The 16,644-nt window shown below is 35.9% G+C and overlaps 1 protein-coding gene across 1 annotated transcript; it reads left to right on the top strand.

Moving 5' to 3' along the window:
- Positions 1-12,445: 12,445 nt before the first annotated feature.
- LOC129726591 (attacin-B-like) lies at positions 12,446-13,495 on the top strand. Its single transcript, XM_055683486.1, has 2 exons — positions 12,446-12,605; positions 12,657-13,495. The coding sequence occupies exons 1-2, from the start codon at positions 12,543-12,545 to the stop codon at positions 13,392-13,394; spliced, it is 801 nt and encodes a 266-aa protein (XP_055539461.1). The 5' UTR covers positions 12,446-12,542; the 3' UTR covers positions 13,395-13,495.
- Positions 13,496-16,644: the final 3,149 nt, after the last annotated feature.

Here is a 16,644-nt window from a genome sequence, read left to right as displayed (position 1 = left end):
GATTTGGCTGAAATTTTGCATAGATGTTCTATTCTTTGGAACACGACTCAATGTTGAGAAGCTATTTAAAAATGCTATTTTGGAAAGTTATTGATGATTACAAATATTTTCAGAGCCAAAACTGTTTGTTCGATCGGCGTGACGTCTTCGAAAAATATGTAGATAATAATTTTGTCTTTCCAAAATAAATATACCAGAAAAAATATTTTTTTTTTGAAGCAAAACGCATTCAAAATAATTAAATAATTAGATAGAAGCTCATTTTAAAAAAAAATCTGGTATTGTTTGTAAAAACTACAAAAGATTACCTAAACAATAGAAACTGTCCGAGTTATAATTATTAATTTTTGAAAAAAAAATATTGTCTTTTTACAGAGTATATTTTTTGGACAGATAAAACTATTACAGTGCTTTTTCGCTTTTATCAACAGTCGTTATTATCACTTCTCGCCCAATTCACGCTCGATTTTCTCACGGTTATTTTTTCGTTTTTATCACGCTTTTTGAAAAAAAAACTTTGAATCAAGAATAATGTACTTCCAGTTGTAGAAAATGCATTCGAAACATCATTTTCAATTGGGCCTTGTATCTTTGCATGTGTATAGTTTTATGAACTCAATTTATTTGATCAATTTGCTGAGGTAACCAAGTGTCATATCTGTTACAAATAATTTGTGTCATAATTTTGAGAAAAATGAACCGTGAAATACGTGTTTCATTGACTTTGAAGCAAAAATTACGTATTATCAGAGCAGTTGAGAGAAAAAATCTGGTAACAACTCGAATAGCCCTACAGTTTTGTCCTCATAGAGCATGGATTTGAAAATTATGAAATTTAGCGGTTTCAAAATTTTACATAAATAAGCATGAGACTCTACTAGCTATGCTAGAGAATGGGCAGTACAAATCATATTGATATTGCATGTATAATAGCCGGGAGAAAGTCCGCAAAAATTCATTGGAGAAAAATAGCATAAACTATCCTTTTCTTGTTTATTTATTTTTATCTTGAACTTATATGCCCTTCAACCACGAAAGTGCATCATTTTACTCGAAATATCATAAATTTCAATTGAATCCAACACAAAAAATTCAATTTTTATTATTTCGCTAAATTCACGGTTTCGTCAAATTCACGGTGAAATTTTTCGGTCAACCGTGATAAAATCGAAAAAGCACTGTATCTGAAAAAGCTAAACCAATAAAAATCGACTTTTCGAATTTATTCAACGCTCACACTTTCTAAAGTTGTGTCTCCTTTCGAAAAATTCGAAGCAAAATTTGAGCTCAATCGGACTTCGGTAAGTAGAGCCTCAATGCGGTCAAAATGCGCAGTTGTCGACTACTTTGTGATGAGGTCGTATGTCTAAACGTAAACAAAACGAGTGAGAGATGATTTACGCTTGTGAAGTACAAGGGATATAACTCTCACTCGTTTTATTTACGACCTTATCACAAAGTAGTCGAGAATTCAGAAAATGTTCCAGCTTGGAGAGTCTTCTGTGTGTTCTGGTGTAGCTCGAGTCTTCCAGCGCAAAAGTACCCAGTCTTTGAAAGTTGATTTTTTTTCAAACAATTTTTTATGAGATAACATATTTCGATGTTTCATGCATTTCTTAGAGCAGAGGTGCCAATAAAATTTTCGATATAACTGGAAAAAGGCTGAAGAAAAAACTGGATCCCAAATAATTTAAAAAAAGCAAAAAAATGATTGTGAGAGAGCTTGTCTGTTAAAGGGATTGAATCCAGTGTCATTTTTGGATACAGCAACTAAAGAGATAACTCTTCGCAAAAAATTACTCATTTTAATCAGAACTGTTTTGGTTTGGGCTTACATTTTGTTAAAATTATGGACTGAAAAATTTCCTCTAACAGCAGCAAAATTTAAAATTACGCAATCAATCTATCTCAAAATTAAGAAAATAGAGCTTTTCCATTTACTTTTATATTTAACAAAAGTATCAACGCAACATTTCCTTCCGTTACATCAGTGAAGTTTAAATTTCAATTATTTCTGACTTCGCTGTCTTTTGGTATCTAATTCCTCTAACAATTTTTTAACTGCTACGCAACAGAAAATAAATAGAAGATTTTTTTTATGGTCTGGTCAAATCATGCCGTCTTTTATCTGACCGTGTTTTGTGCGAGAAGATAGTATACTGAAAATGCTGTTAAGAATTGTCATAGTATTTTATCAATCTACAAAATTTCCGTTTCAAAAACTTCAAGAGCTGCTCTTGTGCACATTTTCGTTGGTAAAAAAGTGAGACTTTCACGACTTTAAATGAAACATTACCAGAAATCCGATCATGCTTAAATTGGGTGCTAAAGCTATACCAGTTTTTATATATCATTTGAAAATACCGCGTTTTCTGAGCAAAACGTGATTTTTAAAAAAATGTTTATCGTTTTCCTTCGATTTTTAAATAAGGATTAAAAAAACTGCTCGTAAGGTCTTAAATGACATTTCGTCCATGTACGGCATATGGGAGAACTGTCATTTAAGGCATTTCGAGCCGTTTTTTATTCTTCATTTAAAAATCGAAGGAAAACGATAAACATTTTTTGAAAATCACGTTTTGCTTAGAAAATTGCACTCTTTCAGCTGATATATAAAAATCAGAAAACCGTGTAAAACTTTAGGACCCAATTCTGGACTTCTGAGACGTCTGCCGGGAAGACAAAACTGTACAGCCCTATTGCATTGCATTGCATAGCATTGAAAAAATGCACAAAAATTGCCGTCTTATTCATGGGTTTACCTTCACACGCACTGACGAAACTGCCCATGTAGCATCAATTATAGCAACCCATGAATCAGCTGTAAAAACTTGACCCGAACTTCAAACATGATGGTGAAAATAATGAAATTACTCCGTTCAGTAGTGTGCGCGTTCAAAGAACGGTATCCCGCCGCGTCGAAAACGGACATCGTGCGGCATAGGGACGCTAGATGCACCCGTTCCGGCAACTACAACATACGTAGCGGTGGTGATAAACGTCGAGACCTATCTCACCATGGAAGACGACGACTGGCAGGGCACTTCGTGTTTTGCTTCCCCCACAAAGAAAGTGAGCTCCGAGCTGAAGTTAATTTCACACATTGAATTCCCCGAGAGCTATTGAATCCTCGTGGCAAACCGTCTATCTTCGAGAAAGTTTCGATTCGTTCAGATCCTGTCAAGAAACTGCGTTCAGATGTTGTGTTCAAGGTTAAGAAAAACCCTGGGTAACCAGTATTTTATTAAGATCAGTGTGTGTGTTTTATATAATCTATTTATAATTAGGGTGTGATCAAAAGTTTTCGAACTTCTAGAGTAAAGATTGAATTTAGAGTGCGGGAAAAATTAGTTCAAATGAGCTTAAAGTTGGCCTGTTTGATGTCGTTTAGTTATCCAGCATCAAAGGAAAGGTGGGATCTTTTGGAAGCTTTTCATTATTGCACTTGCCCAAAATCTCGCGAAAAAGTACGACGATATTTCCCCCGTTTGGACAGAACTACTGAATCTGCATGAGCTCGAATACGGGGTCGCCGAGGACTTTAAAATTATAAATATTATAATCGGTATAATGGCCCATTAATCAAAGAACCTTTGTCCATATTGCGAGCCCTTAAAAAGTGAGCTCGGTATAACGAACGGCATCTCTAGAACTAAAGAAAGCATTAAGGATGACTGTAGAAAAAAATGAAAATGATTGGAAAGATTGATTCGCAAGCTGTGTGAATATCCCTTTGGTCACTGGTCACGATGAAGACCAAACTTTAAACCTTCGCCCGACTCCACCACCACAGATCATGCTTGGAATCATTAATACGATTTTCAAGTTCCTTGAGAGAAAGGCACCAGTTTGGGTAGATTTGTGGGTGGAACAAGCACAGGTAAGGCACCTACAAATGACGTACGGATTCACCGGAAGATTTGTCATGAACTTTTGGGTGCTGCCAAATGTTTGGCAAACAAACCAGATCTTTTGGTGGGTTATTCTACTAAACAAACTTTATCAAATTTTTAATTATTATTGCGATTTCCAGGTTCTTGATAACTACAGAAAAGTGTATGATAAATGCTTCTCTTTTTGTCTCGTGCATGGGTTAGAAGAGGTCACTGCTGATTTTGCTGGGAAAAGCGACAACTCCCGTTCACTTCAAAATACCACATCACTAAATACTATGTACCAGAGTTCTGCTATAACAATGAACAGACTTCCGAGTCAATTCATGCAGACGTGATTTGTTTGTTTGTTTATTGTCCAGTAGCGTAAGATCTAAACCTTTTCAAATTTGCTACCTCATATAATTTTCAAAAACTGATATTCATATAATTTTCAAAAACTACTCTTCTAAGCCTACTCAATTTATAAAATAATTCAATTCATTCGGTTCCAAAAATCGATGCAGCCACTCTTGAAAATTGCTTCCGACGAAGAACGTTTGACAGCGGGAGGTAACGAGTACAAGGCTCCGGAATCATCCCAGATTTACAACGATCGCTTATTAAGTGCTGTGATTTTTTATAACAGTAATCACATGTGTTACCCTATACTGCCCTTCTTGCGTGGTTGACGTAAGAGCCAATACGACCAAAATGCACTCTTTTGTTGATTCGATTTCTTTGTTCTGATATAAATACAATACACACTAAAAGAAACTTTTTTGTTCTGAAACATTCGAAAAATATTCAAAAACGTAACTACTAAGCTACTAAGCCATGCAAATTACATACCTACACAAATCAATTTGGAGAGTTAAGTTAAAGATGTATTAGTATAATTGTAACAACACTAACAAGTATATTTTGGTATAAACTAATTTGGGCAAGTTTTTGGATGATTTTCGGTAATATTGCATGAATCGAATATGGATTATTTTGAAATTTATTAACTATCACCCTAAAATCGAGATTTCTCGCGATCCAGTCGGTGGATTTTTTTTTTAAATTTAACCAGAGCACAGTGGTCTGAACTCGAAAAACCGTGATCGTTTTAGATTTGACTGTGAAATATTGATTTCATGTACCCGGTGTCTTCAGCATGTTTATTCCATATAACAAGACCTTTCTTTTGGCGTTTTCGGTTTTTTATCAATCCCTCTAGTACTTACTTTACTTTTAAGGCGACAGACCGATTATCGATCCAGTGCCGAATCCAGAATACTTCGCCATGTCCCTCGGTCTTGGGCTGCTATCCTCCAATCGCCCCTGACATCTATTTCGCGTGCATCCTCGCCGACAGCACACATCCAACGAGTGCGGGGTCTACCCCGAAGTCAACGACCTCTATCGGGATTCCTACTAAATATAGCCTTCGCTTGACGCTCATCCGGCATTCCCGCTACATGCCCAGCCCACTGAAGCCTGCCGTGTTTTATCCGCTTGACTATAATCCCCCTAGTAGTTAGATATAAAAAGTTATATATGAAAATTTTTTCTAATTTCCAAAATACCAGATTGCTTTCTTCGCAAAGTTGTAGGAAAACCTGTAAGAAAAAGAATTGTTGAACACTGTTATCTTCTATCTGTACGTCTGATATGACGAAATAATTTTACGAGAAACACTCATCAAAATTAGTTTTTTGTCCATAACTTTTTCTGTAATCGTCTAAACAATTCAATATGTTCTAAGATTTTGTTCATTCCGCTAAACCTCGCATTTTCGTTGAATATATTGGTTTGATATTTTTATTTGTTTTAAAGATACTATACTTTTTATCGACTGTTAGTTTACTCAGAGGAGTTTCTTTCGGCTTCGCAGTCTTGAAAGTGTGAAAAGAAAACGATATTTTTCTCTTACAACGACGTTTGGAATAATATATATATAAATATACTTGTAGAGCTTTGAAAACGAATATATATTATTCGAAACGTCGGTGTAAGAGAAAAATATCGTTTTCTTTCCACATGTTAAAGACTGCGAAGTCGAAAGAAACTCCTCTCTCGTTGTGAAGATATTTCTAATTTTTTGCTGAAATTAGCCATATTTTGAGTCCATATTTCTCCGAAGATTACAAATTATTTGCGGAACTTCCTGTTAAAAAAATACGAGTAGGTGACTGATCGTGGTTCGCACTATGCAAAAACTGATCCTGGTTCGTGCTATTACCTAAATCATCGATAAATCATTGAATAGTCAAAAATTTTGAATTAAATTAATTTTCAATGCTGCTTCTATTTTTTAACAATACATACCTTTGATTCTCGTTAAAGGAAACTACTTCAACTAGCCTTGATAGCTAAGCTAATAAAAGATGTAAATTCGGTTGCCAGTGTCTTCACCGAAGCAATCTGTTCAAACTTCTCTACAGCATTTTAGCTCGTGATGTAAAACTTCATATTAATTTTAAAACTTTGATCCATCTATATTTTACCAGTATTGAAACTTCTACTACAGAAAAAAAGTGTCCGATTGTGATTTTTTTTAATAATACAATAATAGTTTTTTGATCCTGGTTCGCGCTGCAAATGTTATTTTCAACCTGAGAGTTTCAGTCAACCGTTCTGGAAAAACGTCGCGAAAAATCGAAATAAACAGTTGAACTTTTCTATAAATCAAAGGAATTGGATAAAAAAAAAAAACAATAACAAAGCAAGTTAATATTGATTTTCTGGCCATTAAAACAAATAGGTCCCTCTGATAATAAGACGCTCCACGAAACTTCCCCAGGAAATTATAAGAGGCGGTAATTGGTTGGAGGAACAAAACGCTGTATAGTAAAGCAGTAAGTGTGAAAAAGGAAGAACAAAATCATATTACACATCAGCATTAATAAAATAATAATGAGCATGCAACTTTTTAATAGCGGTATTGCTAATAATAGAAGTGCGGGTAAAGCAAACATCCGGGCATATCTCACGATAGATCATCGATTTCTGGGCGCGATGGAGAAATCCGCACAGAAAAAATTGTGAAACCCTTAAAGTAAATTTCTGTTTTAAAAAAAATCTAAATTCATATTGTCGAAATAGTCTGAATTCTAATTATGTGCAAGTTTATTTCACACTGCTAAGTAGATATACAGAAAATATAACTGTGTTTGACACAAAAAAGCGCTTATATCACGTGTAGTCCTTTAATTTCCAATGCTGCACTTCTATTTTCTATTAGGACGAACCAAGATCATAAATGACGCGAACCACGATCAACATGGCACGAACCAGGATCAAAACTTCGCTTGCATTAAAACCCATACCATTATTATATACTAGACATCAGGAGTTTTCGAAGTCAACCAATTTAATCGTCTATACCGTGCTGGATCGAAACCCGTACAGTATCGAAATCCGTACACCTGGATGTTTTTCTTCAGTTCTACGTATTATATAAATGAAAATTCATATGATAGTTACAAGTATATATCCGTTGAACTGTTGGCCTTCTGTTAAATTAAACTATGCGCCAGTAGGCCATGAAATAAGAATATTAAAAATAAAAAATCAATCGTGTCTCGGTTTCAGTTGTCATTTTTTTTAACGATACAAATCGTTAGAGAATTTACTAAGGAAGAACGTCTTCAGATAAAAACGATTTTCAAGTGAGATATAAGTATTTTAATCTGTGAATCTTTTTGAAATTGATAGAAAAGGTAAGTCTTTGTCATTTTCGAGCTGTATATTGTCCGGTAAATAGTGTTAATTGTTTTTATTCAACAAAAACTGTGCCGTACGGATTTTGATTCTTTTTATTTGCTTGAATCGAAATCCGTACAGCGTGTGTATCATGCATATATTGTTGAACTTTCTTCTTGTTTTCAGCATATAATGGAAGAAAACAAGTATAAATATATGGCAAACAATTTCGAACGAGCTGTGACTGAGTTGCACAATGGAAAGTCGTACCGGGAAGCTTTGAGAGGTTCCGGCGTTTCGGTTACTACGAAAAACTGTGTACGGATTTCGATTCAAAACATGTTCTATTTAAACATGATTTTTTCAAGTTTCGGAATGATTTTAATCATTTTGCTTGAAAATAGTGATAAAACATAAGTAGACCTATAAGTAAACATGTCAGTTTAAAGCAATATGTGATTCCTTGATTTTATATTGACCGTCGAAGATTATCATGTGCTTAGGTATACGGATTTCGATCCAGCACGGTAGTTGCTCTTTCTATTCAATCTAAATTTCAGTTTAGTGCAGTTTTAGAAAAATCTCGCTTCATTCCTAGGGTGCCATGAAAAACAATAAGACAAGTGCGAACCACGATCAATCACCCTATGCATTCACTTTTTCAACTTACTTAAAATCTGCAGAAACATTTTGCAATGTTGTTCTAAAATTTATGTATGCTAAGAAAAAAATATTATTCTGAATAAGAATACAGTGCTTTTTCGATTTTATCACGGTCAAAAAAAATTTTACCGTGAATATGGCGAAACCGTGAATTTAGCGAAATGATAAAAATTGAATTTTTTGTGTTGGATTCAATTGAAATTTATGATATTTTAGGTAAAATGATGAACTTGAATAGTTGAATGGAATATAAGTTCAAGATACAAATGAATAAACAAGAAAAGGTTAGTTTCTGATATTTTTTCTCTATTGAATTTTCGCGGGCTTTCTCACGGCTATTATACATGTAATATCAATATGATTTGTACTGCCAATTCTTCAGCATAGCTAACAGAGTCTATTGCTTGTTTATGTGAAATTGTGGAGCCACTAGATTTTATAATTTTTAAAACCACGCTCTATGAGGACCGAACTGTAGGGATTTTTAAGTTGTTAACAGATCTTCTTTCTCAACTGCTCGAATAATACGTAATTTTTGCTTCAAAAACAATGAAATACGTATTTCACGGTACATTTTTCTCTAAATTATGACACAAACTATTTGTAACAGATATGACATTTGGTTGCCTCAGAAAATTGATCAAATAAATTGAGTTTATAAAACTATACACATGCAAGGACACAAGGCACAAATGAAAATGATGTTTCGAATACATTTTCTACAACTGGAAGTACATTATTCTTGATTTGAATTTATTTTTAAAACAGCGTGATAAAAACGAAAAAAACGTGACAAAATCGAGCGTGAATTTGGCGAGTAGTGATAAAAACGACTGTTGATAAAAGCGAAAAAGCACTGTAAATACATAGAGAAGAAACATATCGAATGTTTGGATCTGAACCTAAATTAACTGTAATCTTCTAAACATATAAAAATGCAGCTCTGTCTGTCTGTCTGATTCATATAGGCTTGGAAACTACCGAACCGATCGGCGTGAAATTTTGTGTATAGGGGTTTTAGGGGCCGGGAAAGGTGACTAAGATAGTTCAAGACTCCTCCCTCTTCTGGAAGGGAGGGGTCCCATACAAATGAAACACAAATTTTTGCACATCTCGGAAAATAACCAAGCAAATGGAACCAAATTTGGCATGTGGATGTTTTTAGAAGTAACAAATATATCCATGTTGGTTCGAAACCCTTCCCTCTTCTGGAAGGGAGGGGTCCCATACAAATGAAACACAAATTTCTGCACATCTCGAAAACTAACCAAGCAAATGGAACCAAATTTGGCATGTGGATGTTTTTAGGAGTAACAAATATATCCATGTTGGTTCGAAACCCTTCCCTCTTCTGGAAGGGAGGAGTCTCATACTAATGAAACACAAATTTCTGCACATCTTGAGAACTTTTTTTTTTTTTTTAATTTAAGGAATAAATGTAGTAATGAAGATAGAAAATTAATCTTGAGAACTAACAAAGTAAATGGAACCATATTTGGCAGGTGGATGTTTTGACGGGTAACAAATATATCCCTTATGGTTTAATACCCCTCCCTCTTCTATATGGAAGGAGTCCCATACAAATGAAAATCAAATTTCGCTTGAGAACCAATCAACCAAATACAACCAAATTTGGCAAGCGAATATTTTTAGAGGTAACAAATATATCCATTATGGTTTGGCACGCCTCCCTCTTCTGTAAGGGAGGGGTTCCAAACAAATGAAACACAAATATCTGCACATCTCGAGAACCAACCAAATAAATGAAACCAAATTTGGCAGGTGAATGTTTTTTCGGGTAACAAACATGTCCATAATGTTTTAACACCCCTCCTTTTTCTGGAAGGAAGGGGATTCCAACAAATGAAACACAAATTTCTGCACATCTCGAGAAATAATCAAGTAAATGGAACCAAATTTGATATGTTGAGGTTTTTGAGAGCAAGAAAAATTTTCACTCCCTTTTCTGGAAGAGAGGGCTCTACAAATGAAACTCAAATTTCTTCACAACTCAATAACTAATCAGGTAAATGGAACCAAACTTGGCATGTGGAGGTTTTTGAAAGCAAAAATATTTTCATGGTGGTTCGAAACCTCTCCCACTTCTGGATGGGAGGGCTATTATACATATCAAACACAAATTTCTATGTTGGTTTGAAACTACCCTGAAGGGGAGGGAGGTCTCCCATACAAACTTAACAGATATTTCCACCAGGTTTTCCGACAAACAGCCTAAATTGATCGGGTCGATGTACAGGAACCATTTTGAAATCCAAGATGGCGTCTTCCGGTTTCTGAAGAACAGCGGAAAATGACCAAATACCACCCAATATGGGTATGTCTGGAATCGTAATGATGCACTGAAGTCACAAATCGACCTCAGACAACATTTTAAATTGTAAGATGACAACCTCCAGTTTGTGGAAAACAGCCAAGAATGGCCGATTTCCATCCAATATGAGTAGAATGATGCACAGAAGCTGAAAATCGATCACAGACACCATTTTAAATTCAAAGATGGCGACTTCCGGTGTCTGGCAAACAGCTGAAAATGACCAAATACGATTCAACATGAATGTTTCCGGAGCTAGAATGACACTCAGAGGTCAGAAATTGATTTCACATGCCATTTTGAAATCCAAGATTGCAACTTCCGGTTTCTGAAATACAGCGAAAATGACCAAATACCCCCCAATATGAGTGTTTCTTAAACCAAAATGACGCTCAGAGGCCAGAAATTGTCTCCAAATGTCATTTTGAAATCCAAGATGGCGACTTCCGGTTTCTGAAGAACAGCGAAAAATGCCCAAACAACACCCAATATGAGTGTTTCTAAAACCGGAATAACACTCTAGAATACCATTTTAAAATCAAATACCATTTTAAAATCCAAGATGGTGACTTATGGTTTCTAAAAAATAGCCCAAAGTGACCAAATACCACCAAATATGAGTATGAGTAATGATGCAAAGAGATAAAAATTGACCTCACACAAAATTTTGAATTGTAAGGTGGCAATTTCTGGGAAACAGCCGAAAATAACCGAATACCGAATTTCCATAATCAAAATGATGTATTGACGCCAAGCATTGACCCTGGACATCATTTTGAATTCGCAGATGACCCCTTTAGTTTCTGGAAAACAACGAAAATAACTGAATACCATTAAATATGGGTATTTCCGGAATAGAGGTGATGTACAAAAGCCAAAAGTCGGGGATGTTGTCATTTCGATAAAACCAATAATTTCAAACGATATAAACAAATCACAGAGGATCAATGAATTTGCGATGTTTGAAATTAATCAATTAAACACAAAAATAGGCGGGACGAAGTTTGCCGGGCCAGCTAGTTTTGTGTATAAAAATCCATAATGATCTGAGCATTTACTTTGGAATTTTAAAATAAATTCAAAGTTTGAGATAAATGACAATGCTACCAACTTAAGACAATATGAATTTTGGAGTATGAATGGAACTGTATCATGGTAGTATTTTTGCCAGCTTTCCTCTTCCAGAAAGATGAACCAAACTCCTGAAAGTAAAGCGTTTAGCCTTGCTTTCGTTTTACAGTAAAATTAGCCTTGTCGAAACTTTTTCAATTTGGCAGTGTACTAAACTGATTTTAACTGGTTATTCTAGGTTGATAAGTCATTTGGAAGTTTAGTTATTTTGCCACCCTACAGATTGAATACCTCTAACGTTTGTAGGGTGGAGTAGAAAATCATCTTATATATATTTCAGAAAAGAAAATACCATTTAGACCTGATCGGAAGGTTTTTCTTTATAATTTCTGTATATTTGCCATCAACTTATAAATCGATACAATTCGTATCAGTTCCCGGTTGATATCAACAAAGAAAGTCGAAATAGTTTTGCGTCCTTTCTTATCATCTATAAAATCAGTCAATAATAAATGAGCAATTCCTAACTTTTGGGTTTTTTATATTTCGTACAGCATTTCGAATTCTTAAAAATAAACGTCATCAAAAAAGAACCTCCGATGACGATTATCCTACTGAATGTTTTTATTATACGCAACGGTTGTTATCATTATTCATGCGCTTCAATTTTTTTTCTGAAACTCACCAGAGCGGCGGGGATTTTTCTTCTGCTGGATAGATGCAAAAAATAAGAGCAAGATTACCGGGACGAGAAATGCAAAATCCCCGCGCGCATGATTATCTCAAAAAACCGTGCAGCATCTGGCCGATAGAGCCCTTCCTCCATATAAAAGAGAACGGTCTTCTAATGGCAAAAGTCAGAACAGAAATCGCCTTCCCCTTCGAATCAACTTGTATCAAAACTGAACTGTAACATGATTTGCAAATTATTTGCCATCACTACTTTGCTGGCTGCTGCAACCGGCTGCTTTGGACAGGTTAGTAGAAACTGTTTCTGTACGTTCAAATACTACAACGTTTTCTTATAGCTTTCCGGTTCGGTGGGTCCGGATTTCCAAGGAGGACACGACGTGAAACTTAACGGCAAGCATGGTTTCGGTAATGCTCACGAAAACGTGGTTGGATCCGTGGGACTGAGCGGTAATACTAGAGGTGGACCACCAACGGGTAACTTGGGAGTTGACTACAACAAGGGACCGAACAGTGCAGGAGTATTCGGATCACACACCCCGGGGCAGCAAAACACGGTCGGTGCTCACGGCAATCTGAACCTGTTAAACACCAACAAAGACCGCTTGGATCTCTCCGGATCTGTTAGTAGAACTCACACGCCAACCCACGACATTAACAAATTCGGCACGGGGCTGAACTTCAACGAGCACGGAGCTTCCTTCAGCAAGAGCAACATTCCCGGTGTTGGATCGCAAACGCGGCTCGATGGTACGGCCAATTTGTTCAAATCGGACTCCAACCGGTTGGACGCTAACGCGTTCAAAACATTCCACAAATTCGACAACGGTCCATCGTTCGGTAGCCACGGTGCCGGGCTTGATTGGAATAACGCCCGTGGTCACGGTGCCTCACTTGGATTCGATAGGACTCCTGCGCTGAGGGAGACGAATGTTTTCGCCACCGGAAAAGCAAATCTGTGGCAAAATCGGGGCAGCTCATTGGACGCGTTCGGAACTGCTAGTAGAACACTGTCCGGACCGAACCGGGGCAGAAACAATTTCGGCGCAGGACTTGGTCTGTCGCATCGCTTTTAGACGATCGGTTGAGTAGAGCGGGAGAATTTTCATTAAAGTTCCTATTTGTAGTAAGCGATAAATTTATCATCATTGAATAAACGCACCCGTGAAAAAATTAATTCTTAATATTTTTGCCTTGAAACGAAAAGAAATATGAATTTATAATCATAAATTATCTGGAACATTATTATATTATTCGGATGGTTAGAAACGATAGTTTTGGTGAACAAATGGAGTTTTCTAAATAAACTACATAGGTAGAAAAGGAAAAACTATAGTTGAATAGAGTATCTTATTTTCATTTTGAACAGCGATTTTGCTATCTACAGCTTTACCAAAGACGTCGTTTCAATTAAACACAACGTTTTTGGAAAATATTTTAATTGAATTATGGGCACCATCTTGGAATACCTCCTAAGAGATGAACCAATTTCATAAAATTCTAGCTCCTTCAAAACAAAACAATAACGGGGTTTTTTCCGCATATAGGAATCACGCAATGAAAGGCTATCAAAAATTAAACATAAACAAACTGCACAAACGTGCCGAATCATCACAGCTTCCGACCCGTTCTCTTATGAGTAGTTATTTTTTTATTCCGCCCGCATATTGCACAAGATCAGTCTTGTGTTTGTGTATGACGTAAATATGTTAAACTGAACAGGATTCAAGTCTGTATTAAACTGAGAGCAGACCTCCCAATGCGAAACAATTCATGGCTTATGACTCAACTATGTATACAGCTTCTGGAAGGTTAATCTCTTCGTAGCCCTCCCGCGATCATGGTGAAATATGCTGCTGCTTGCACCGTACGTACGTACAAAGTAGGTACACGTGCACCGAACAGTCATCAAGGTACGCACCTACAGCAGTCATGTACCAGACATGGTACGAGGAGTGAGGTGGTGATCATTGAAAAGCATCATTTTCTCTCAACAAAATACTCGCGGAGTTGCTCTCGTTTAAAAGAAACATAACCTACAGTGCTACACTCCAGTGTAAGTGTGAGAGGAACTGAGCGAGAGAAGGTCCAGTCGAGTGGAATGAGCGGACAAAGCGCAGATTAAAAGCAAGGGTTGTATTTCGTGTTCGACACCTGAAATGCTTTGTAACGAAGGCTATGAAACTTTTGTCTTCAGTACAGGTCGGACTCCATTATCCGGAAACTCAATTATCCAAAATTTTAGACTCGATTATCCGGAATTTTATTTTTTTGGTGTTCGTTTTTAATTTTTATTCCGAAATTTTACCTTTACCATCCCTTCTGGCATATTTGTGACCTTTTATGTCACTTCCGGCACGTTTGGGACATATTCGAATTAAATGAAAATAATCAATGTCCAATTGTTTTTGCTTCTCAAGATTTTATCCCTTTTCGCCTCAGAAATAAATTCACAGTAAAAAATATGTTTCGTCCATGAATCAGATAAAAAACTGGTGAATAATGCCAACACGTGTATTTCAAACTGATAGTCTATGTAATTAATAACACAATATCCGATTAGGCGGACTCGTGCAATTTGCTAATTCAAATGACTGCTATTCGTTTTACAGTCCTTACACAATTCTGGATCAGTTACAATTGTGGGTCCATTTCACGAAAACACGTCTATCCTCACAAAACTGCGTAATTTTTATCAGCCGTGGTATATTTTTAAACTCAGTTGTAACCTTATTGATACGATTGAGAAGATTTAAATTTGCAAACGTCACAAAAAAATAATAATTATACCCAGTGCATTAAACGAAGTGACCCATAATTGTAATAATGTTACTTTTTGCGGTTTTGTGGGTCAGTTCATATTTTGACTATTTTTATTATGCATCACTACTGAATAAAATAACTTATTATCAAGCTTTTACAACAACGAAATAACTTTTGTGATGTATTTTGACGATTTTATTTGCAGTGAAACTAGTTGTTGAACGAAGGTACACATCAGAACACAGAAATAGACAGTAAACCATTGGTAGTTGATAATTTTTCTCTTTTTATATTAATTTGTGATCATTCAGACAACAAATTGACTGACCCATAATTGTAAAGGCACTGTACAATTTAAAAAAAATATTCAAACCAACGTGAATGTCAATTTTCCAATACTTTCACGGGTTACCGGCAACCAGTGTCGGTAAATTCGATGATTTCATCTACGAGCGTATCGTGACTGACGTTACGATGAATGTAAACAAAAGTAGAATAGGCTCATTTCGATTCAAATAGTTGCACTTTCATTTCATTTCTTTCAGTTACTGTCATCGAATAACGATAAACATTTCGCTGTCAAACAAGTTTGAACATGAGAATCTTTGAAAGTTAATAGTGCCACTTTCGCCTGACGAGTTTTAATTGAATATCCTGTTCATCCTATTCGTATTGATGGGTTGGAGATGTTATACGAGGGATATCATGTGTTACAGCCAGGGTTGCAAATTTTCGACACTGCTAACGAAAATAACGAAAAACCACATTTTCACTGTCTGAAATTGAAACGACCTTCAGAGTCAGCGGAAGAAAGTACGATCAATGAAAAAAATGAGATGTCTGATTTATTATCGAAATTATTTGATTTGAGCCAATTCATTGCATGATTTCGATACGGCGACCATCCACTTCGATATGTGCAGAAAAGGCCATATCTTTTCATTTTCCAATGACATGTTGGTTTGAGAGATTCAGGAGCTAAAGCAATATTGGTGAGCCAAGTTTTGACGAAAAATGAAGAGTCCAAAAAAGTATTGATTTTCTGTTAACGAGGGGTTCACCAATTTGATCAACCAAATGTACAGATGATAGTCAAAATGAGTAGGATAGGCAAAAATTATGATCAACTTTACAATGCTTTCCAAATATTTTTCAACTTCAATAATTCTTCAAATTTTAAAGTTTCATTTACTGACCACAAATGTGACCCAGGACACCATATGTAGAAAATATTCCTGAGCTCCGGTAGGCATGTCAAACCTGCTAATTTTCTAGATGGATTTGGTAATGCATTACCTGATTAAAATGCTTATTTTTATTATTTTTTTGTTCACACAACATTTATTTGACACGGCCCAATACGAATTGATGTTTTACGGAGTCAATTATATATTTGCATCATTGGCATAGATGACAAAACTATTTCTGAAGCGAATGTTTAATCAAATCAGGAATCGGCCAAGAACTCATTGAGAAATGGCTATTTTCCATCCGGAAGTCCCCAGAGGATCCTGTAGTAGGAGAAATTGAGATTTTTGCTTAAAAATATAGCGTGTGACATTT

The sequence above is a fragment of the Wyeomyia smithii genome, chromosome 3, assembly GCF_029784165.1.
Source record: "Wyeomyia smithii strain HCP4-BCI-WySm-NY-G18 chromosome 3, ASM2978416v1, whole genome shotgun sequence".
NCBI lineage: Eukaryota > Metazoa > Arthropoda > Insecta > Diptera > Culicidae > Wyeomyia > Wyeomyia smithii.
This window is presented reverse-complemented; position numbering and strand designations above follow the sequence as displayed.

Excerpts from the sequence above, each read along its gene's own strand:
- LOC129726591 (XM_055683486.1), top strand. The coding sequence starts at position 12,543 with ATGATTTGCAAATTATTTGCCATCACTACTTTGCTGGCTGCTGCAACC. Across the intron at positions 12,606-12,656 it reads CAACCGGCTGCTTTGGACAG|CTTTCCGGTTCGGTGGGTCC; the intron begins GTTAGTAGAAAC and ends GTTTTCTTATAG.